General features: G+C 44.0%; 1 protein-coding gene across 7 annotated transcripts in view; it reads left to right on the top strand.

Annotated features, from left to right (window-relative positions):
- The window catches only part of ACACA (acetyl-CoA carboxylase alpha), a 152326-nt gene that overhangs the window by 97213 nt on the left and 30402 nt on the right, over positions 1-24711 (top strand). For all 7 annotated transcript variants that reach the window (XM_085302905.1, XM_085302912.1, XM_085302907.1 and 4 more), the window contains 7 exons: positions 1244-1513; positions 1852-1949; positions 3135-3255; positions 3696-3806; positions 19525-19668; positions 20438-20558; positions 23789-23885. In XM_085302905.1, coding sequence (XP_085159031.1) covers positions 1244-1513; positions 1852-1949; positions 3135-3255; positions 3696-3806; positions 19525-19668; positions 20438-20558; positions 23789-23885 — 962 coding nt within the window. The remainder of the gene's footprint in view (positions 1-1243; positions 1514-1851; positions 1950-3134; positions 3256-3695; positions 3807-19524; positions 19669-20437; positions 20559-23788; positions 23886-24711) is intronic.

Here is a 24711-nt window from a genome sequence, read left to right on the forward strand (position 1 = left end):
AATATATCAGTCAAAACAGCATTGAGTGAAACAGAGACCAGTGAGAAGGTGAACTGAAACACCGTCTTCCCGTTAACCTCAGCTCTCAAAAGGGAGGCATAAGGGAAGGATCTGACAGTAGCCAGCTCTAATATTTTTGGATTGCTGCCTGCTTTATTTCCAATGACCCTTTGATTAATTCCTCTGTCTTTATATTTTTTTTAATGAGCCTATTATGGCATATCATATTGCAGATGCTGATTGGATCTTGACTGACTATTCTGCCRTTTTGATTTGGATTAAATAGCACATATCTGTCTGCTGCTTCTCCTGTCTCCCCCCTCCCACTTTAGTTCATAATGTTCAGTATGCCAAGTCTCYGCACTGAGAATTTCAGCCCTCCTGATTGCAGAGGATGTGCAGTCGGCTTGAGGAATGTGTACTCAGAGCTTATGATCCTTGGGCAAGCTGAGACTGGGTGATGCATGGGGGCTTCAGGGGACGCTGCTATTTCCATCTGTTAATGACATTCCACGATGGCCAGCTCCCTCGTGCACTGATATGCAGAGGTGAAGAGATGGAGGTGTAGGGCACAGATGTTGCTCATCTCCATAAGATGAGCCAGAAGAGATCATCTGGTGATTTACAAAGAAAAGAAAAATTCACTGCTAAAGCATTGCTTATCCAGCTGGAGCTGGAAAGAAGCTGCTGCCCTAGTTAGGAAGGAAAAGGGGAAGAGCCAAAGGAATAGAAGAGAAGACAGAAAAAACAGAGGTAGTTACAAAATAAAAAGGTTATTAGAATGAGGGCAGGGTGAGAGAGAAGCAGTGTGATGAGGTTCTGCGGTAGCCTAAACAGATGGTCAAGCATCTAGTAGAGCAGAAAACCCAGCCTAACCCTGTGTGTTTYGTTGCGTGGAATAAGAGCAGCACATGATGAGAGGAGCATTTGTAGAATGTATTTTGGACCTGTGACAAATTCCTGAATGAACAGTGAGAGGGCTGGTGTTAGTGCCTTGCGTGGGAAAAAAGCAGCAGCATGGAGGATGTGCTCCAGTGACAGCAGTAAGGCTCAAGTCCTGCCAGCTGTGCTTGGTACTGGCAGTACATATCAGAGCTCTGTTTGTGAAGTTCCCAAAGAAAACTGATAAAGTGCAACACATGCAAGAAAAATGGCCTATGTTTTGGTTCCCTCTTTCACTGCTTGAAGATAAACATTTACCTTTTTTTTTTTTTTTCCTTCTCTCTCTGTTCTTTGACTGCAGATTGGGATGGTGGCCTGGAAGATGACTCTCAAAACCCCTGAATATCCAGAAGGCCGTGATATCATTGTCATTGGCAATGACATTACATACCGAATAGGTTCTTTTGGGCCTCAAGAGGATGTGCTGTTCCTGAGGGCTTCCGAGCTTGCTCGGACACATGGTATTCCCCGTATCTATGTGGCTGCTAATAGTGGAGCCAGGATTGGTTTGGCTGAGGAGATTCGGCACATGTTCCATGTTGCCTGGGAAGACCCGGATGACCCATACAAAGTAAGGAGGCATTGGAATCAGAGGTGAAAACTATAGCACATAAGATAATCTTATTTTTACACAGGCTGTTTGAATAGAGGTGAGCTACATATTTGTCAGACTGTTAGGTCCAAAGTTCTCCTTGCAGAATTGCTATCCAAAATGAATCGGCACTAAAGGATGAAAGAACCCCCAGGTTTCACTGGCCTCAGCTAGAGCCCTGATGCTGAGGAAGGATGTTCTTACCGCTCTGTGGGATTAAATTCTGCTCCCTTGAAGCTCTCTTTTGGGAAGGGTTGCTGGAGGTTTGGAAGAGACGACAAATGAGAATCAGATGAATGAACTGTTTTTCCCTGCAGGGATACAAATACTTGTACCTGACTCCTCAAGACTATAAGAAAGTCAGTGCCCTGAACTCAGTTCATTGTGAGCATGTGGAGGACAGTGGAGAATCCAGGTAAGCGCAGACCAGTCAGAAGGAAATTCTTTCTGTTCGTCCTTGGGAATACAAGAAGGTGATGTACTCACATCCTTGTCTTCAGCTAGAATATTCTTTAGGATCACCTTAAGTAGAAAGCCATAGCTCTGTGTGCTCAGAGAATGGAGCAAGAGAGTAAAAAGTGGTATCATGAGATGCCTTGTTTGAGATAGTGCCATGTTGATAGAGTGATACTGCCTAGGGGCCCTAGTCATGACTGAGGGTCTTGCAGTGATAAACACTGTATGATCAGGAAGATGATTCTTGGCAGAAGGCTTTCAGTTTAAATTTTGAAAAGAGCTTTCCTGCTAGACTCCATAGCAAGGATAGAAGAATTTCTCTGAGTGAAGACTAAGCCCTTCAAGCATTTTTATGGATTGGAGTGCCATGGTTGCACTGAACTGTCTTACAACATACGATTTTCCACACACACGTTTACTCCAGGCACTTGTATCTTCCCAACTATATCTCGTAAGTAGAGCCTATGAAGATGAGGTACCAAGAAACTTTGGGAGCCAGAACACAGAAGTGGTGGTGCTCCTGGGGGAGGGAGGAGGATGTGTTTAGGAAAGAGAGGAATGCTAGTTTGCAGGCCAGCAAACTCTGAAGAACAAAAGGCTACTCTAGAGTGTGGGATGTGTGCGTGTCTGTGTGCAGCACAGGAGCCAGTGGCTCACTTCAGTGAAGCACCTAAGTACCTGCAGAAGTACTTTACTTAGCAAGGACCTAGTAGAAAAGACAGAAGCCAGTCTGAGAAAGCTGGCTTGGGAAGAAAGGCTTGAAAAAAGAAAGTGAAGAAAAGGTAAGAGCCTAATTACAATCTCTTGTTCTATTTTTCTCCTTTTGGCTACATCTCTTCCTCTCTTGCCCTTTGTTCTGTGATCAGTCTGCTCCTCGTATCCTGTAGGAACGACAGAGGAAAATTTCTCACAGACATTCCTCTCCTTTGGCATTTTCTCTTTGCAATGCTCACACATAGGACTACTRCTCCACGGTGCTCAGCAAGGCTGCAGAACGAGCTCATGTGTAGGTTGTGGCTGGGTATTATGCACGTTAGTCTTTGAAGCCTTGATGATATTTAGTCACTTTTCATTTTCTTTGTAGCAAACTGATTCAGCAAATCACTGGACCTTGTGACTCAAAGGCTGTATGTGTCTCCCTCAGGTATAAGATAACAGATATTATCGGAAAGGAAGACGGACTTGGAATAGAGAACCTTAGAGGATCTGGCATGATTGCTGGAGAATCATCTTTAGCCTATGAGAGTATTATCACCATCAATCTGGTAATCCCCCTCTGCCTTCTGTTCTTCAACCTATTGTCTGTTTCAGCTGAAAATCTTGCAATGAAATCCAAAGGATAGATATGGGATCAGACTTTTTGTTGATGTAAATTGGCTTATCCCCATTGACTTTGAGCAACACTGCACCATTACAGGTCTAGATCTACTTCAGACTAAATTTAAAACACCTTTAGAAAGCAGTCATTTGATTTCCTGTTTGTTCTATCTATAAGCTACTGCTCATCTTTGAAATAAAATACATACATTACCAGATACTTTACGTTATAAAAAGAATAGGTTCTGGAGTTTTGCAGGAAGAGAAAGTTTTTGTAGGCTTGAAATACAGAGATGGACTGGTTTTATCTAGGCATTTGAATTGATAGGTTTTGACTGTGTGATAGGATAAATCAAGTGTGCTCTTTTTTTTTTTTTTTTTTTTTTAGGTTACATGTCGGGCGATTGGAATTGGGGCTTACCTTGTTCGACTAGGGCAGAGGACTATCCAGGTTGAGAACTCGCACATAATCCTGACCGGCTGTGGAGCCCTCAACAAAGTAAGTTTTTACATCTCTAACTGATTCCAGTCTTAAGAGCTATGTGAATTGAGTTGGTATTTCTGTGAGTTCAGCCTGAGAGTTAAGGAGCTGCGACCACTGTATCTGCCAGTACACTTGGTCACTTGTGCTGTTAGATATGGAAAAGCTGTGGATAGGGTAAGGCCCGGAGGCTTAATGCACCCTTCTCAGTCTTCTCCAGCTCAGGGCTGTGTCACAGGGCAATGTCAGGGAAACTTTCTTGTTTTTATAGTCTTTATTTTTTTCTTCTTATTCTTTCTTCCTTCTTTTTTTTCCCCAGTTGGAAAACAAGTCCTTTCATGCACCTTTTTTTTTTTTCTTTTTCTCTCTCTCTTTTTTTTTTTAATCTTTCCTTAGAAGAACAGCATACTGATAGCCAGGGCCCCTGCAGCCTGGCTGCAGGTTGGACAGGGGACCTAGCCAGAACTGCAGGTTCAAGGAGGAGCCCAACAGCTGGGCAGACCATCTCCCACCCACTGTGTATTGTCACAAAGGAACAGGATTGTTTCTAGTGGCACAGGGGTAAATAAAAAGTCAGCAAACTTAGGGGCATATGAAACCCCACAGCAAAAAGATGGGAGGATTGCCTCCTGCACATGTGCTCAGGTGAGACACGTGCACGGGTGACATGGAGCGTGCAGATGGCTGTTGGGTGTGCTTGTGGAGCCAGGTTACCCCGTGGGTTTTGGTTGCATGGGTGTGTGGTAGTGAGTGCTGGTGAAGTGGTGAAAGGCTGGCTGATGTTTGGGAGGAGGCCTCTGACAGGGGAGTGTGGCCATGTCTGGAAGACCTAGATTTCAAAATGTGTGAACCAGAGTCACCCTGAGCTCTCAGCCATCCGCAGGGCGTTGCTTTAGTACTAGGGGAGCTCTGAAGCCTGAGTGCGTGGCTGGAGATCATCAAGGGCTGAGACCTCCTGGAAATGTCAGCTGGGGGGCAGGGATAATAACGCAGACTCTAAGGAAACTTACTGCTTTCACTGCTAAAGTGGCTCTTTCTTTCTCACCGAAGGCGATTTTTCTCCCGTGCTGCCCCACGCCTATTAATATCATAGCCCGCAGCTCCTTGTCTGTAGCAGGCAGGGCTCGCAGCCGACTCGCGCTCGCCCCTCGGCACGGGCTTTGTCCACGCGGGCGCCAGGCTGGCGCGGGCGCGAGTGCCCTCCCCGTTGTGCAGCTTTGTTCCCYGGCGCTCCCCAGCACCTGGGGTGGCTGTGCTTCAGCACACGCTGCGTTTCGAGGAGTGCCTGCCCTACAATGGGAGATAAAAGGAAAATAATCGCGCGTTGAATTACTCCTCTGAATAAAGGGGCTCTGCAGAGAATGAAGCATTGATCCTATCAACTCTAGTACGCAGCACCCTCAGTTAGATCTCTTACACACATCACACACACCTGCATCAATGGAAGGAAAAGAGGCATTTGAAGATTCATCTTTTAAAAAGAAATTGAATCAGTTTAGTGCTTGCTGAAGTGGAATATGTTGCCTGGTTCCAGCTGTCATTTGGTGGGGATCGGGGCCCTGCAGTTTCCCAGATGGCAGGACCAGTGTGTTTAGTCCTCCTCTTTTTACTCTGTTCTTTCCCGGTTCAACTGCATTCTTTACTCATGGAGTGAGTGTTTGTTTTTATAGGACTAGATTAATCTCRCTTAATTTTAGGCATTTAAAATTTAACTAAATTAAGCACCTGTCATCTGTCATCAGTATGGGCCGAAGGAGATGCTTTCTGGGAGGGATTTTTGCCATCCCAAGAGCTTCAGCAAGGGAAAATGTATCGTTTCCTCTCCCTCCCCACAGCCTGTTGGAAAGGCATATATATTTATGTAGGCAGTGAACCTCTTCCTGCCTAAAGGTCAGACAAAGGAGGAACCTAGTGCGGCCTACACAGCTTTCCCAGAAAGAGGCCTGAAGCCCAGGCCCAATGTAAGTTTGCCCGTCCTTCAGTAGTGTGAGGCCGGCAATCCACACCTGGACACATCTGGAGGTTGTATAGTGTCTTGCTAATTCCTGTGATCTTCGTTTTCCAATCCCTGCAGTTATATTCAGAGCTTCTTGAGTGGATCCAGCTATGATTGTGTCCCTGAACTGCGTCTGATRTAGTGAAATGACCTTTGGGGCTAATCCGACATGGCCAAACTCACTCCATTTGAGATTTTAAGCAGGGTGTGATGCAAAAAGTGAATGCTAATGCATTTGCATTGTCTTGCCCCCAAGGCAATATTGACTTATCCTCCATCTCCTACTTCTTGTATTTAAAAAGTTRAACAGCTATCCCTTGAATTTAGAGGGACAATTCATTTGAATTTTCTTTTGGCTAGAAGTCAGGCCTGTGTCAGGTAGGAGTTAGTTAAATACTTGTCTTCTGTGGGACTGTGGAAGCTGTTTGGACTTGATGCGTCTTTTTTATTCTTAGTAGTGCATGAATAAGACTCCAGAAGGGTCCTACGGTGGAAACCYATTGTGATTTTCTCTGTGGAGCAAGTGAGGCTTGCTTGTAGTGGATGAGATGTTGAGAAGAACCCTATGCAGCAGTGTCAGCACTTCTTGTGGACATTAGAAGGTCCCTTATTCAACTGATAGGGTCTTGGGTAAAGGTCATGACTGAAACGTATGAAAATAACCGGAAACGACTACCTTGCCTGACAACTGGAAGTGAGTATTTTCTAATACAGTTGCATACAAATATTCCTTTCGTGTTTCCCAGTTAAGTGTCAAAGATTTGGGACAAAGTTTTTCATTTCTGACTTTAATTATTGTCTCCAAATAGGATAATGAAYGTAACTTACATGTAGTCTTGTGTCTGCATACACTTCCTTGTCAAAATGTCATCTTCCTGTAAGAAGAGAATGTGCTGTGCAGAAATGCTTCGGCAGCAATGGAGACAGTCAGGCTTTCAGAGAACAGTGTGGGTTTTTTGCAGAAAGTTGTTTGTTCTTTTTTTTTTTTTTTTTTCCTGTGGAATACTGATTTTTTTTCATATACGAGGGAAACAGAGGACAAGCATTATGTGCCAGCGTATCTGTTGCTGCTCTTGTTCATTATCGTTATATAAAACCAGCCCGAGGGTTTAGGTGTAGAGGGAAAGGTCCAGCTGCCAAAACCAKTCTGCAACCTATAACTTAGAGGATGAGCTCAAGGTCGGTGCCGTTTTTAGCTGAAGCTCCTGTTTGGTTCTGGGGGTTGCCTGATCACGTGCTGGCTGTTCACTGCATCTGTGTCAGTGCTTTATAGGTACAGAGATGTATCACCATTAGACACCTGGCATCGGGCAGGTTTAGGGATTCTCTCAGTCCCATTGCCTGTCAGGTGTAAGAAGGAAACTGCRCAAGAGCTGTACGAGATTCCCCTCTTCTCGTGATTAAACTGTCCTTGTTTATAGCCCAGGCCCATGAGCTGGGGAAAGGCTTAAGGAAAAGGTGTGATGCTCTCTGGTGGGGACAGTGCTCTGCCTGTGGGGCACCGGGGCTGCGTTTCATCTGTCCCCCTTTTGTCTTCACCATCGCATTTCAGCAGGGGGTGGAGAGGTGGAAATGACATTTCATTCCTCTCCTGTGAGTGTGTGCGTGCGCGTGTGCTGAGCCCGCTGACCCCCCTGAAAATTGAAATAATGATAATGCGCGTCTCCTGACTGCATCAAAGTATCAGCACATCAAAAGCCAGGAGGCATGAAATGCAAATGATAAAGTGAAAGCAGATGGATTGTGCATGATCGCCTGATGCCCAATGAATTTTAAAAGGTGCTGGTTCACATGGGGAGAGGGGCTGAAATAAACACGTTATCCCTGCAATTTTTTTTTTGTTCTTGCCGCTCACTCCTGACAATATTTTTTCACACTTCAGCGAGCAGCCACTCCATCTCTCTCCCTCCCTCTCCCTCTTTTTCTCTCCCTCTCTTTCGCTGTCTACCTCACACACGTCTCGGGTCATGTCGCTGCAGCTCCGGTGGAAATAATAAGATATAAACCACGAGGTTGTTATTTGCATAGAAATAGCATGGAGCCCCAGGCAGCATGGGAGAAGGACACAGAGATCATTTGTCTAAAATTTTAATGAAAACTTTTGCTGAGGCAGAGATTTTTTTTTTTAAACTTTCCCTGCCTCCCGTTTTTTTCCACCTCCCTCAACTCCTTTTCTTCGTCATAAGCTTAACGTGGTGGAATTTCATATGAGATAGGTGACGTGCTGCCTCTCACTAGCAGGTTAATTTCCATTGCTTTTCTTTTTAATAGAAGTAGGGCTGAAAAGCCCAGCACTCCCAGTCTAATGTGTATTGCTTATATGGTTCAAGCTTTCAGAGCTGCATTTCATTTCAGTCCTCACAAGGATCTTCCCAAGTCTGTTTCTGATCTATTTTTAATCAGTTTGCACCTTGTCTTTCACGTTTAAAAGAAATTCTGTCTTTAAGACAGTTTTGTTAGTGTAAACAAATGGTGACTTTCAATCACATTTTCTCTATGGAATTATATTCTAGACTTTTTTCTTTTTCTTTTTAGGGGAGTGGAGGGTACCAGCTTTGGCAGAGATTTTCAGGAACAGCTACTAATTTGAAACACCTCAGTTCATTGTGTTCAGCCTGGTATCTCAAGCAGTTATTTCCTGAGTGCTAACAAAGAGCTGTCCCACACAGCGCACTTCACGATGGGACATCTGGAGTGGCTGGTCACTTCTAAAAATGTTGATTTGGGTTGATATACACTGCAGTGATATATGTTACTATTAAAGGGAGAATAGCCTGGCCTGAAGGGCAGGAATATGGAGAGCATTGGCGAGTGGAGTGTGCCGAGAGGAAGCATCTTGGCATTGCCAGCTTTCATCAGAGCTGCCAGCAGAAGGATCCTGATTTGATTCGGGTCAGTACTGCGCTGCTCTAGTGAAGTGCAGGAAATTGCATAGTGGATTATCATGGAAACGCAGAAAGTTTTGCCTTAACTCCTGTCGGACACTGGCTGACCACATGTTGGGTGAGGTGAAGGAAAAGCATCTAGCCAGCAGATTGTTTTGTTAGCTCAACCTCTTAGCTTTATTTTTGCCCAAACTTTTCAGATCTGGGCTGTCTGAAAGGTTCCTCAGGCCCTGGGTCTGTCCTCTGTTAYGCTTGTCCCTGGGACCCCGTGACGCCAAGCTGTGAAGTACCAAGTGCCCAAAACATCCGTGTCCCATGTCCCTGGGGGACTGTTGTGAGAGGAGGTTTGGCTGCCGTGTGCATCTCCGGTGACTGTAGTGTTGCCCTTGCCTTGACACGCAGCAGGGCTGCTCCTGTCGCAGGAGGGACGCGGTTCAGTGGCAGCATCTCCTGCGTCTCCACTGGAGGCTCTGCAGCTCACTCAACCATAAGGTTACTACTCGCTCTGCTTCAGGACAAGAAGTACCTACTGTGTCTGCTGTACTCAAAGGTCTTGTTTATCTTTTTGAGGTTCTTTCCTTGCTGTGTTGTTTGCTTCATACTGGGTCTGTGAAGGTAAGCTAGGACAACTAAAGAAATCACAGAACTTCCTTTCTGAGAAAAAGCTTCTGCCTTGTATTTTGATGACTTTCCCTCTACTGAAGAGTGCCATAGCTCCTGGGAAGCATGGTCAGAGCATCTGCCTCCAAAGAAATTCCACTTGTACGTTTTGCAAAAGCACTGCACATTGCAGCTCCAGCACAAGCTCCTGTCGAGAGCAATGAGTTCCCATAGCAAAAGAGTGGGAGATGCACCCATGGATTGGGCCAGGAGCTATGGATGCCAGCAGATGAGGAGTCAGCACAGCCTCTCTGGCTGCTGGGCCAGTCCAAAAATGTTGACTGGTTATGTAGAAAAATAAAGAGTAATTGCTGAACTTGGAGTAGACTGCAATCATRCACAAAAGATAAGAGGGAGCTGCAAAGAATGGCCTCTTATTCTGTGGTTTTATTTATGTGCTATTAAATAAAGTTTAGGTTAGTCTCCAAATTATGATATAGAGGAAATAAAAAAAGCACCTATTTTCAGCTTCTAGCAGGATTCAAGTATCCATTCCTATGTATGGAGCTTCATTGGGTACTAAATTAATAAAATGGCCTTTCATCTCTGGATAACCTGATGTAAATCTGTCTAATGTTACCTACAGGTCCGTGAGCAGCACTGAGTTAGCTGCTTCTGGGAGTGTGTGCACRTGTGGTCAGTTACCTGCTCTTCCTGGAGAGAGGGTAGCAAATGGGAATTTTGCAGCAGCTACAGTACAGCTTGCACTGTCTGGAAAACTATGCCAGGTTGCTCTTTGCATGTGTTGGCTGAGTGTGTTGGTGGGGAAGCATCTTCTGATGGATAGTTTCAGGCTTGGTTCCTTGTCCATCAGAAACCTTATATGGCTGGTAATTTTGGAGATTCTCTCTCATCAGCTAGAGTCTGCCCCGTATTTTGACAAAAGAATCTAAAGAATCTGGTTTGTCAAGAACGTGCAAGCATCTCTTCCCTTATATTCATTTTAAAAGGAAGTTTTTTCAGAATGTAACTAGTGGAAAAGAGCGTGCCAAGCACAAGCTTGACAGATGTCACCTGCCAGGAGTATATGTCCTTGTGGAGAAAGAGGCAATAAAGGCAAACAGTCAAAAACCCCCAAAATATGAAATGTTCAAATCATAGTTAAAAACCAGAACTCTAGACTTCGTTTCCCAGTCTGCAGCCAACTGACTGCCTGGTTGTGGTATGTCATTTTTGATCAAAATGGATTTGGCTGTTACCTGCTGACACTTTGGTCTTCAAAGCTCAGTTCATTTCTATTTGCAGTGTATTTTGAGCTCATCAGATGGGAAGCGCTGTAGATGCAAACACTATTAGAGATAAGTGGGATGGTACCTGCAAGCGGTAGTGCGCTGCTGGCGTGGCCATCTTCAGGGTGTCTAACTTGCATGTAGAAATACTTGCTCTCAGAATGGTCTTARTTTAAACAATGTCTCTGTTTCTATAAAGTTTGTATAAAGTAGTTTAGACCTTGGAGAGCTCAGGAACCAATCTACTGAATTAAAAATGCACCATTCCTGGCAATGTGAATTGGTGATTTTGGGAGTGGGAGATATTTTTGAATAACAGCTTCATGTGTTTGTGACATGAACTATTAGTGGAAGGTTGGTGATTTGCTAGTGCAATATGTAAATATCAAACTTACAAAAACTAGTACCCGCAAATGTCCAATGACCTTTCTTGAATGCATCTTTCATTAGTACAGACATTGCTTGCACATAGTAAAGACATTAACATGATAGGTGCCACGCTGTGTCAAGATAGCGTAGTGCATATGTCAGTCGTGTGGCTATGAACGAGTCCCTGAGGACTTGTTGATACAACAGACCGTAATTGCTGCAAGGATCATTTTGACAATCTGCATTTAAAATCCAACACCCTAACAACTCCTTTGCATAGGGCCAGAAGACAATATCCCTGTATTTTAAATTCAGTCCTGAATTGTACTGACTATCACAGCTAGAACTTGGATCCCTGTGGTTGCTTTTGAGATTTGTGGATCCATTTGCGTAAATCTGGGGTCGGATTTCATGGGAGCATCCCCACTGCAGTCAGAGGAGCAACATATAYGTGGGGTAGCATGAAACCAGTGTGCTCGGGCACTTCAGCCCAAGTGACACCATGATGCTTGTCAGCCCTTCTCTTTGCTCTCTTCTGACTGCCACGTGGACGTACCCTGCCTGATTGTTGGGGTGTTGTTTGTCTGTGCTGCGTGCAGAGCTTGTTGGTGTCCTGGACTCGAGTGACAGGGTGAGGCCGTGGCCAGGACTCAGGAGGAGAGGCAGAGTGCTTTCTGTGGTGCTGCGCCCACGCGAGACGCTGCCATGTCAGGTCTGAGGTTCGTTGGCAGAGCTGTGGGGTGAGGAATAGGAAGCTTATGCAGCCTGTCAGTCTGTCGTGTATGAGCAATCAGTCTTCAGTATTGCAGGCAGTAATATTTACCCTCCAGTTTCACAATCTGGAAGAATAARAAAGGGCCCTGCAAGATTGATACTGTTTGGGAATCTTACTACAAAATACAGAATGTGGGAAAGGTCATCTTTTGAGATTCAAGGCAGGGTTAGCTTAGTATCTGCTCAAGATGACTCCAGTCTTGGGATTAGATCAAAGCAATCATGTGAGAGCAATCATGTGAGTTAGAACAGCAAGTGCCATCCCTGTCATTCAAAGAAGCATTATAATTATTAATGCATGATATGAATCTTTCTGTAGTGGCACAGCAAGACTATTAGGAAGATACGTATGGGTGCAATGTGTTTGAGAATGCTAATCAAAGAGGGCCTAAGAAATRTCAAACAGGAATTGACACTTCAAGAGCATTATGTGTTAGTCAGTACCTCTTGTGGATCTCACCAAGGTTACCCTGCTCTTGGCTCCAGCTGGGAGGAAGCAGGAGGGGCTGCTGTGCTTTCCTTGGATGGTTGCAGCAGAGGACATGGTAGGACCAAGAACAGTGTCACAAGTGGAGGCTCTCTTGGAAGCAGGATCTCAGGATGCTGCTGGAGGGACCTCCCTGATGTAGATCACCTTTACTCTAATGCCAGCAAAGCCAGTTTGGTTTGAAAACCAAGATCAGAATAGAGCTCTTGGAAGAGCCGGTCTCAGTTAAGCAGCACTGGGGCAGGAGGAGGAGAAGAGATTTCATTTCTTTTAAAGTCATGTCGGTGCAAGGCAGCAGCTACTAGTAGTGGCTGTTTGATGACTGTCCTGGTAGCACAAAGGCCTTTGCTCTGTGCAGGGGCATGGATGGAGGCAGAGTGATGCCTGGAGTTCAGACAAGCACAAATAAACAAAAAACAGTTTCCATTTCTACCTTTTGTTTTTAATTGCCTTTCTTTAAGTGGTGATATTTGTGTATTGTTCCCATTAGAGAAGATTTATGTTCCAGACATCGCATTATCAGTCCCTTTATGTTTGCTTAGGGAAGAAAGTCTAATAGATTTTTGCTGACTTTTTTTTTCTCCCTCTTTCTATCATTTTTAATATGGATCTTGATCAATTTATCTATGTGGAAGGTGCCTGGGCCATGGTGTATGCGTGTGGATATTTATTTCTCCTAAACAGGATTTTTAGCGTAGGTTCRTATTCTGCCTATCTAAATTTCTCCCTGTACCTTCCAGGGAAGCTCCTGTGTATTTTAAACCCATCTRTACTTCATATAACAGGAATTGTGTCTCAGTTCCTGGTTGTCTTTTAGGGCATATTTTTACTGACAGGTTGACTCWGGTACCTGACTCTGAGAAGGAGGCACTTTTCAGAGACGTCCCAGTATAGCTGGTCTTTCACCTTCCCTGTCATGAGGTGTCCCTAGGAAATACTTCTTGTGCTACCTCTTGTGGTACCTGGATGGCCTCCCTATGGCTCTTTTCTTGTGAATTACAGAGAAATTTTCTGTCATTTTGGATACTTGAGTGGTCCAGCAGTAACTGGAAGATTGTCAGAATACCTCATGTTTAAGCCCAGACTCACACTGCAAAGTGAACTGGTGAAAGAGGTACGTGAGCTGGAGCCTTGGATGATCTCCAAATCAGAGGGATCTGTTGGGGTTGAGGAGACTAAAAGAACAACCAAAACAAGAATCTTAAGTACTGTGGAGACAAATCATTAATATAGTTTATAGGACTAGTGTCTAGATTAGGGAACCCCTGTCTGAGACAGATGGGATTTATGAGTGTTTGGACCATGTAGAATAGGGGCCTGTAATTTTAGTTTGCAAAGTATATTGAGTCCTTTTGATTTACCACTGACTGATGGAGTGACCTTGAGCAAAACACACAGCCTCCCTACACTGTGAAAGGAGAGCTAGGCAGGATTTTTTTGACAAGACATTTTTCATTTGAAAATGCCAGTTCATTGAAACAAACTCTTCAGGAAAAAGTACCAGTTTTGACGAATTTCTTATTTGGAATCTTCTTTTGTGAAGCTCTTTTTTTTTTTTTTTTTTTTCTTCTACCTGAATTTTCATTCCAAATTATTCTTTTACTTATAATATCTATAACAAATATTTCAGAGGTTGGGAGCAAACATCTTGACCCTGCCTAATATTTGTTCACATTATAGGATTTCTGGATTGCAATAGAAAATCAAATTTTGCAGAAGGTTTTCTTTTCAAAAGTTCCTATAAATTCCTGCAGGATGGAAAAACTGTTTCCTCCCAGTAACATTTGATATTGCCCTCTGCAAACAGAGAGGATGCCTCTTCTGTATCTAATCAGCTGTGGAGCCTTGGTTTCTTTGCGTTGGTAAGGTGGTTTGGGATCTTCAGGGAGAAGGTGCTGCAGAAGGACAGACTGTAGTTGCACTGTCCATCTGGATGTGTCTTCCCCTGCTGTCTCCAAGGCGAAGTGCAATTGCTCCTTCCCCTTCCCCCTCCGATCTCACCAAATTAAAAAAAGAAAAAGGCTCCACCAGCAAGACCTGCTTCTGGATTTGTAGTCAGTAGCCATCTCCAATAACCATCAGGCTGTCAGCTTCCCCCCCAGCTCCCCCTACCTCCCACCTCCCCCATCACTCACCAGAGAAAAAAAGAGCTGGAGCCACAGCTTGAAATATATCATGCAATAGTGTATCATGAATTTCTTGTGAATCACATTGGTGAAGCAGGTTTATTTATTTCTGAGACTTTAAATCAATACAAAGTAGGTCTCTTAGTTCTGAAGCTGGGATGGAGTGTGAAAAAATGAGCCCATTGTACTCTTAAAACTTTGGGGAAAGGAGATGACAGCTATATAATTCCATTTACCAGGCACTAGGGGCTTTAATGTGAAGGTGACAGGGAGCTCTTTGTGCATTTAGAGCACCATATCTTCTAAATAAAAGATCTGTAGACTTGATAGTGGAGTATAGCTCTGACTTTAATAATCTCCAAGCATTAGACCGAGCCAATATGTTCCCAAGTCAGAAAGGTCCCCCACCGAACGCTCGTAAATTAAAAGTGCAGGAACTGCACACATTCATAGATTAGAAATGCAAGAACCGCAGTCCGTTTCCAGGCGGAGAGGAGGTGTCTGCAGTGTGCTGCCGTGTGAGGAGGCTTAACGCCTCGAGGAAGGGGTCTGCGGAGAAGCACGGCTCTCGCTGGCATCCGAACTCGGCTTGGTTCTCTTGCTCAGCATTGCCACTATTTTACCCTCTAACGACTTGATATGTGCTGGAGAAGAGCTGAATGATAGAAATGAGCACTCTAAGACCTGCTGAGGCTTGACTGCACATAATAGCAGACAGGTTTTAAGTTCCTGCATTGTGTTTTCTGATGAGACATTCATTTTTATCATTTCTGCCTGTTTATGAAAACTAGGCTATTTATACTATGTGCATGTGCCTTTTTTTGCTTCAGATTTCTGGCAGATTATATAAATTGTGGGATAGGAATTGCAATTATTGAAATAATTTGGATAAAAATCTGACATATTTGATATAAACACATGGTATACTCTGAATAATAACAGCACTTTTGTTGTGTAATGATTCCCATTCAAGGCCTCTGCTGTCATTTTTTTCACATCATTCATCTTTGATGAAACATTTGAGCCACCCAAGTTTGCAGTTATACCAGCTTTGCAGTGAACATCTCAACTAACTAGCAGCTCAGACAAGAGACAGGGAAAACAGCTGGTCATCACCATTTGAAGTGCCAGAAAATGATTAAAATGCATGTGACATGCMTATAAACCTGTTGAGGACAGTCTTTTAATGGCTGGAAAGGCTGTTAGAATCCTGCCTCTCCTTTGTACTTTTCCCAAAGATCTCGTAAAATAGAGAAATGCGGTGTCCTATTATAATTGTGAGAGAAGCGTGGAAAAAATTAAGTCAGTGTTGAAAATACTACCTGTGTGTTATGTGAGCATGTAATATCAAAAACTGCCTTGCCTGGAAAGTAGCATGTGTTCATGCAATCATGAGCTGAGCTGTAGCACATGCTGCTCCAGATCTCGCGTTTCCTTTGACCTCTTCACTGAGTGTCCGCATCACTTTGGTGGGATGGAGGTTTTGAGGAATGGTTTTGTCCTGTGGGTCCGATTAAATACATTCCTTTGTGCATGCTTGAAAGGTTTGTCTTTGGGAGCAGAAGAAGGGGAAACTGAGTGGCTTATGTGACTCTGAGCTGCATCTATGGTGAGCAGGAGGCTGTTTGGCAGAACTGTGAAAGGGGTATCCRGTGGCAGTCCTGCTTTTTTGGCTGTGGTTGGAGTTTGTGCTTAAAGGGGGCTCGGGAGTGGCCTGGCTGCTTGCGTGGAGGAAACCAGGCCTGCTTGCTAATCCCGTCCAGCTGAAGGAGGCAGCGGTTGCTGCATCTAACTCGGAAATGTCAAACCTGCTGTTGTTGTATCCAAAACAGGAAATTATGCCCAAAAAGAAAAGGCACTGGGCAAACAAGCAGGAAAGCAGTAATAACGGAAGAAGGGGGTCCTTGCTAGAAACTTCAGAAAGGGCAAGTCTGAGATCTTCAGTGTGGGAACAGTAATCCACAACAGCTTGTTTTACTGTTAGCATGTCAAACTTCGGGTGGCCAGAAGCATGGTTTCTGGATTTTGCATGGCTTTCACTTTTTCGTTGTCCCAATTAAGAAGAGAGGTGGAGGAAATTTTAATTTAAAGCAAATTTTTCTGGTGCTAGAGGCTTACTGTCTGGTGCTTTGCTGATCATGACTGCTCTTTTTTGTCTGTCTTTGCCAGCCAATGAAGTACGAGATCTGCAAGAGGTCAAATATTACCAGTATTCAGTTATATGTGTATTATATATCTGAGCTTTAAAAATCTTGAACCTGTTCCTTGTCTCTGTTGTGTGGTGGCTGACTCTTTGGTAGCTGCATCTTTGACTGTTCCCTTGAGTACTAGTAACCTTTCTCCTAGGAAAGACCTGCTCTGCAAACCAAACCCTTCCGTGCATGTGTTCAGGCATTGCACAGATGCCTTCTGTAAGACTTGGGCAAATGCTACTTTCACTTCTTAACCTCCTACTCTATGTGACTCAGTGTACCCTCGCTGACCCAAACTCTCAAGGTTTGAAGTTTACCCTTTTCACAGATCCTGGTGTGTCAGATACAGAGCTTACTCCCRTGCAGTCTTTTTTCTTATGAGTTTGTTTATAGCATCTCTCTAACTCACCTGGCAACATTTCTGAATCCTGCTTATGCCTCTGCTGAATGTGGAACATCTGAGTCCTTTGCAGAAACATCGATTCTGGACTTCTCTAGCAGCTGTATTCTCTTTCACCCTTGGATATTTTCTTGCAGAAACATTTATATAGCAATATGCATTGCACCATTTAAAATTGTTAATTGGAGATTGAATTACTTGTCAGCCTTTAAAAATGTAGTCCTCGCGGGTCAGAGATGAGGTGGTTAGCAGAGCTGAAGGGATGAGCTATTGCATTCGTTTTTTCTGAAGCGAACGGTCACCATCTATGGGCTGGCTAGCCCTCCAGTGCCTTTTAACCTCTGGCACCCAGTCCAGTCTGCATCTGTGTGTGAAGCAAGCTGGCAGGATCTCTGATCGTTCCCGAGAGCACATGTGCAGAAGTGGGTTAGGGGCTAGCAGCCAGCCTGGCAACAGCCCCTCAGCTGTATCCTTCGTGCACTAGGGAACGTCGGGGAGCAGCTGGCTGTGCATTTGGCTGTGGTTAAGTCAGGGTCTGATTTAGCACTGTCACCTCTCCCTGCTGCCACACCCGGCACAGAGGCTTGAACGCACACGGGTGGACGTATATGTCATACAAATGAAGGGAGCACGCTCTCATCAGGACAACTTYTAAATGCAGCCTGGGACTGCAGTGCCTCCACTGACAAACACTGACAAGTAAATACTACGCTCGCTTGGTATTACAGAGGGATTTCATTGCACAGACCCTCACAGTGCTCTGCCACTTCACTGAAATGTCTGGAGCACTCGGGAAAAGGAACTGCATATTTATCTTGATCTCCAAAAAGGGATTTAAGGGCGAGAGCAGGCGGTATATTAGACTGTTTTCATTGCCTGTCAGCAGTGGTAAACCTGAGCTGTCTACAGTGTCTCTAGATAAGCAGCGGCAGAGGACCATTTTGCATGTACATACGTTTGCATTAGTTTGTAGATGGAGAGTTTAAATCCTCTTTATTTTTATTTTCCTCTGTGGAAAGCATTTAGCTAGGCTTGTGTCTGACATCTGGAGGCCTGTGCTTTCCTTCTTCTTTGAACCTGAATCTGTACTGCTGTCTTCTCTACCAGGCCTTTTCATTGCAGATTTTCTTACAGAGGAAGATGAAGGTGTTTGAACTTGGAAGGGAGACCCAACTTCTCCCTACACAACCACAATGTTTGTCATGAYTTCTACATTTTTGAGCAAGCTGCTTAGCTCGTGTGCCTTGGTTTCTTCTGTAGGTAACCTCAACTGGCTCATGTCTCACTGGCAGCTCTGTGAGGATGGTCTGGGGCTTGTACAGTGATGAGTTTTGTGAAGTGTCAGGTTACTGAGTCTTCTTTCCTCCAAAGGAAATAAATTTGGAGTTAATTATAATGTTTTACTTCATCAATACTTTATGTGGGCRCAGAGGCTCCCTGGCCCCAGCCCTGGTGAACTGACATGATACAGGAAGGAAGCTCCTTGGTCCAGTTCAGCTGTATAACCGGATCAACATTTTCTGTTTTCATATTGTTTTAGCCTTCTAACTGTCAGCCAAAAAAGAGCAAATCTTGAGAAATGTGGAGCTTGGCTGTACTATGAGTGAGATGAGTTGCATCTCAGGCGCTTGCTGCAGGACATGGGTATTTCGCACCCATGCCGATAAAGCAGATCCAAGCACAGCTTCCGTAAGAATTGAGCTGTCTTGGGCTCCACGCTGCTCCTGTCTTTGGATAGCCCTTTCTCCAAAAACGATCCGCTGTGGCTGTTCGGTGGGGGAGGGCAGATTGTTTGTGTTTGAGGGTTTTTTTAAGATCTAAATGAAGCAGGTATGTAATGCCCTCTGTCTGTTAGAAAGACTCAACCCATAAAAATAACAAACGGCATGTATTTGCTAGAATGTCAAAGTTATGAGTTTATTTTGTAATGATGTGCTCCTGCCTTCATGAGGTAAACTGGCCGTGGCAGAGGTGTTATTAGTAATATGGACTCAGTGGAGCAGAAAGCCGAGTGACCGAGAGATCAGTGTATCAGTCAGTGAGAGGGCAAATGGAAAGAGACAGCAGGAGAATGAGAAAAGAGCTGCGGTGCCTGGGCTGAGATTAGAGATGGAGCCTTGCAAGAGAATTGAAAGTCCAGCAGTCAGAGTCTTATTCTTTCTTACTCCCTCTGAGAAGCTTGTGGGGCTTTGTCTTTGCTCTGCTGGCCTCTCTGCAGCACCTTGGGGTTGCCCCCACCCCCATTAAGGGCTTAAATAGCCCTTAATAGGGCTTAAATAAACCCTACCCGTTGCCTCGCAGTTTTGAATTAATGAACTGAGCTTGGGTCAGAACTCTGGAGACTTGGTCACATACAGCTCCACTGCACTTTAATGAAGGGCAAGTCATGTCACTGTCCTCTGCTGTGGTTCCCCCACTTATAGCGTTCCCCACAAGAATCACTATTCACACCCTACAATCTTACCCACATGCAGGGCTTGGAAAAGTCTATTGTGAGGGGCTGCTCCATGCTTCAGTGTCCCCTCTTGCTGCAGGAATGGACCTGCACATACCTCCTTAGCCAGCACCTCCTTGCCACATCCCACCCTCTGACGATTTTCCTCTTTTTCTTTTGAAAGGTGCTTGGACGGGAAGTTTATACCTCCAACAACCAGCTGGGCGGGATCCAGATAATGCACAACAACGGTGTGACGCATGGCACTGTGTGTGACGATTTTGAAGGAGTCTACACTATTCTGCAGTGGCTCTCCTACATGCCAAAGGTAATTTCTGGCCCTGCAGTAGTTCAAGGTGCCATTAGCTATTCTGGTCACTTTGTTCAGAGTCAGCTCATGGTGAGGATGCATCCAACCCTGTGTATCTGAGGTCTTTCTGTGCGTGTATGGAGCAAAATAGTTAAGGCTTGTGATTGAGGCCGTTAGAGATTATGATATTGAAGTGCACAAAGTAGATCTTATCTTAGGTTGCTGGAGAAACTGGGACAAGGGGAAGCTGGGCACTGCCTAGTGTACCTTCACATCACCCCAYTGGCATGGTCTCCTCGCTAGTCTGGACAGCAGGATTGTATATAAACAGTGAATTGCCTTTTACTGAAGATTCTAAAAGTTCCCCTCTGAGGCAGTCATTTCTTGGAGCTGATGTATATGTGTAAGCTCCTCTGCAGCCAGGAAGGCAGCAATGAGAACACACAGGTCACCTTCCTTCAGGAAAGAGTGCAGAGAATAGTCAGGTGGCCTGGTCACCTTTTTAAAATTAAATTACAGCCCCAGCTAATGTTGGCAATGCCTGAAGTTCAAGAGCAATTGAAGTACAATGCGTGGCAGACGATGGCCCAGAAGRGTTGGTGAGAGTGTAGAGAGCTCCTTGGAACTTCATCTGAGCTCTTGCAAAGGCCTTGGGACCCTTTCAGTCACAGGGGTGTGCAGTATGCAGGAAAGATTATTCCACAGCCAGGTCCCATTAGATTTCTGATGTTTGGTGCAAAGCTGTATGGGAGAATTACTTCCTTCAATATTTTTCTTTTTCCCCTAGAGCGTGTACAGCCCTGTTCCTATCCTCAAAGTCAAGGATCCAATAGACAGAACCATAGACTTTTTTCCTACGAAGACTCCCTATGATCCCCGCTGGATGCTGGCTGGACGCCCAAACCCAAGTACGTAGATCTTCAGTGGCCAACACATGCAATAATGTGTCTTGTTTCAAGACTGCGTCTGTCAAGGCTTTGTGTCTGTTAGTATTTTGTCAGTGATGTAATTTTGGCATTTACCATTGATAGCAGTCTGCTACAGTTGTATGCCCGTGACATAGTTAGAATTAGAAGAGCTACTGAGTAAACTGCATTAGCAAATGAGACAGTTTCAAGTGGAAATGAGGTCCTGCAAGAAGACAGAGGCTCAGGACAGTGCAGACTTCTCCCATAAGACCTTGTTCACACACACTTCTGTGTGTGAATAATTCCATAGCTTCAGAAGAATAACAAGTGTGAATGAGAACAAAGAAGGAAGGATAAGAATGTAGCTATAGCTTCTGTCTGTAAAATATGCTTAAGAAAATAYGGTGCATTTGGCAAACCGGCCTTTAAAAATGAAATTGATGGTGACCTGCAAGAGTCGAGTGAAAATTTGAAATGTTCATAAGCAGTTGAGGTGCACCTAAGACTTACTTTTGGAGTTTGAGTGTCACTGACTTTCAAATGTATTCCAGTTCCTTTTGAGGTCATTTTGGAAAAAGACACTGGGAAGCACTTGGAAATCTGGAAATTCTGGAAATTGATTCTTTTAATGAAGAGAATCAAAGAGAGTATGTGGGTCAAAATGCACAACTTGAATGGGAAATTTGTGGCTGACTTTTCGGGAGACCTTACATACTAACCCTATATACCTGAATTCTTTTTCTGTAATATTTTGAGATTTGAATCAAGACCATTGCTTTTTGAGTCTTGAATCTGTTCTATCTTAAGATTCTCTAGATCTGCTTCCAAACTTGGAATATTCCCTTCTGTGGTCTGTCACAGCCTGTGAATATTGTTAGTCCAAAAGAATAAATGCTGTTGGAATAGGAAGGAAGGTGTGAGGCCTGCAATCCAAATATAATTTAAGACCTTACAAAGTAATTAAAGATTTAAACATAAAATATAAAACCAGCATGTAAATACTTTAAAAGATTTTTTAGGAGGTGATGGTTTAGAGAAAAGARTATCTACAAAAGCTGTTATCCTAAAGGAATCACACAGTCTTTCTGCAGATCTTGGAGAATAATTATATTGGAAATACAGCAAGCCATTGACCACCCACACATGCTTTTGGGGTTGTGCAGCCTGTGTATGTGCAAGCTGCAAACTGGGTGACCATTATGCCTGCTGTTATTAATGAGTTTAGGGGGCTAAAATGAGATTTGTGATAAACTAAGTTTTCTGGTTTTGGATAATATTTTTTCATCATTTCTCAAGTAATTCATCCAGCTGTCTGAGTGCAGCTAACAYTGGCTTCCAAATCAAGTGACTTCAGATTTTAATTTAGTGGAAGCGTTAAGGAAAGCAGATGATTCCCTGTGATAAGTTAAAGCAGATATCTCCTAGGTGAAAAGTTAAAGCCATTTATTAGAGGAGATATTGCTGTGATATTCTTCAAACTGACGCCCGACACGAGGCCAGAATCTAAACGATCAGCTTTGGGCTCACGATAAAGAGATAATTTTGAAATGGATGGTCACATTTTACAGTGGGGCCACAGAGGCAGGGAATGTAGAACACAGTAATTACAAGTTTGGTCTTGATAAAACACTCTCCATCCTGTTTAAGTCAGCAGAGGTTAGCTTGCTTGGATCTCCACTTTTAATTGGTTTTGGACTTGGGTTTGCTGAAGCAGAGGTGCTTGTTCAGATTAGAGCATCCCTCAGAAGCTGTGTGCCAAGGGATAAAACTGGGAGAGTGTTTTCTTTTATTCCCTGAAGCTTTATGAAGCTTCAGTGGAAAGCAGACGCCCTTAGAGTGGTGTTTTTGGGATGKCTGGGTGGGCAAAGAATCTTGATGCCTAGACAGCAGAAAGAGCTGTCTGTAAATCCTCCCTTTTACTTGTCCCTCTCTGATCTAGCATCAGCAGGCAGCCCAAATGCAAGTTGTTTATCATGCCCTTAGCTATTCACTGGAGTAGTGTCCAAGCTGAAATACTGGACAACCTGCTTGCCTTGGTCTTGCTGTCTGGAGAATGGAAACAGTGACACGCAGCTGCACTGACGGGGCGGTGAGGCTTATCACGGAATCACAGTGGCTTCTGTGAACTCGTGGAATGGAGAGGAACATACCATCATCTCCCACCCCGCCGCCTGCGGGGGTCGTTTCGTGCTGAGACTTTTATTTGAAGGAATGAGGAATGCGTGCAGATTATTAGTCAACAGATCGGTTTCGTGTGAGGCTGGAGCAGGATTGTCAGTGTTTTGGAGTCTGTGATGCAGGAGGAGCCCTAAGTCTCGTACTGCATCAGCTTTGTAAAGGACGTAACAAGTGCAGTGAATAGTTAGCATGATCGAGATGATCATGCCCTCGTGTTTCAAGATCGAAGCTGATGGTCTGCGAGGCTCSGGAAGGCTTTATTTCCCTTAGCCCGGCCCGCTCACCGTGGTAACGTWCTGTTAAGGAACAGGTAGATTTCCCTGAAGCATTAAGAAGTTGTTGTCCTCTCTGGGCAAGAGAACAGGTCTGATGACCTGTGCATCCAGCACGATGACTCTTAGAGCATGCTTTAGTTTAGGGCGAAATGCATGTTCTAGTGTCTTTTATAGAGCAAGCAGACTTTCATTATTGCAGTGCTCTATTTCAGGTTTTCTAAGAGAATGTGTGGCACACTCTGATGTACTGTCTAGTTGTTAAATATCAGAAAAACTTTTGTATTTTATTCTTGAATTTCTTCAGCATTCTTTTCTTTAAAGGAAAGATTAGACAGAGTGAAGAAATAATTGTGAGCTAAGTTTTAAAATAGAAATAAACATTTTGAAAAATATCTTTAATGACTTTGCTGCCTTTTGACAAATGTTTGTAGTGTCTTGAAAAAAATTGAGTTATTTATTTTAAAGCGTGCAAAGTCCCTCTGCTATCCGAACCCCATCGTTTAACAATAAATGATGCTTTTGCTGATAAATGACTGTCTTTATGCAGACTAGCAAATGAAATAAGACATGATGTCTGAAGGCAGACAAATGCTTAGCTGTCTAATGTTCCCTTGTATTATAATGTGTTTAAAAATAAATAAATAAAAAGACAGTGCCAAGTTCTCCAGTTGGCATCTTGTAACAAATTTCAATTCCTCTTTTTAATATTTTTTTTTTCCTTCCCTTCCCTCCCATCTCACTCTTCTGATATTTTATTTTTTTCCCCCTCCTCTTTAGGTCAAAAAGGCCAATGGCTAAGTGGTTTCTTTGACAATGGCTCATTCCTGGAGATCATGCAGCCCTGGGCACAGACAGTTGTGGTTGGTAGAGCCAGGTAAATTCTCAGGATTTTAGACCTTTGTAGAAATCAAGTTGTCATTGATGCTGTGCATCTTTTTCTAGAACCTCCTTTTGAAATTGTTGGCTGTGGGTAAAAATAAGTCATTACTTCAATAGGACACTTCTTTACCRCAGGAATGAAGCACAGACTGATAATTTCTCCTGTTTTGCTTGGGGGTGACAGCTTTAACCTGCACAAAAGCCAAAAAGAGAGGAACTGTCAACAATTATGGCAGACAATATGTGATCCCTTGGCTGTGTGATACCATAGTGAGGCCTTCTCGTGACCCTGACTTAATTTGGGGTAGGTTATGCAGTTTATTGTTTGGCAATCGCATTTGGCATGCAAGAAAAGTTCACCTAAAACTAGAGCAAGTTGCAGGAAACTCTTCACAGAGAGGAACTTCACATTGAGATTTGCGTGGAATAACTCACAGCATTTTTCAAACTAGCACCTGCCACGGTTGATCTTAGCCATCTACCATGGCACAGAGACGAGCAGCTTCAGAAGCTGGTGGTGCTCTCCTCCCAGGAGCATCACTTCCCCACACCTTGCTGCAAAGTAGCACCTGCTCGGGATTCTGCAGCACAACCTGTTGCTTCAAGATTTACATCCCTGCCTTCACGGTATTTGCAGCATTGGTCATTCTCAGTGTCACAGGTCCATGAACTGTCAGAGCTGGCTGGAAGCAGAAACCTGGAGACCGAAACTTGCATTTTGGCAGAATGTAAATCAGAGCTGGACTCAGAACCTCTCAACCCCCACTTCATTTAGTGATTTGGGGGTTGATTTTCTTTCTTTCTTTCTTCTTCTTCTTCTT

Source organism: Rhea americana, unplaced genomic scaffold (genome assembly GCF_003343005.1).
Source record: "Rhea americana isolate MKP2758 unplaced genomic scaffold, rheAme1 scaffold_194, whole genome shotgun sequence".
Taxonomy (NCBI): Eukaryota; Metazoa; Chordata; class Aves; order Rheiformes; family Rheidae; genus Rhea; species Rhea americana.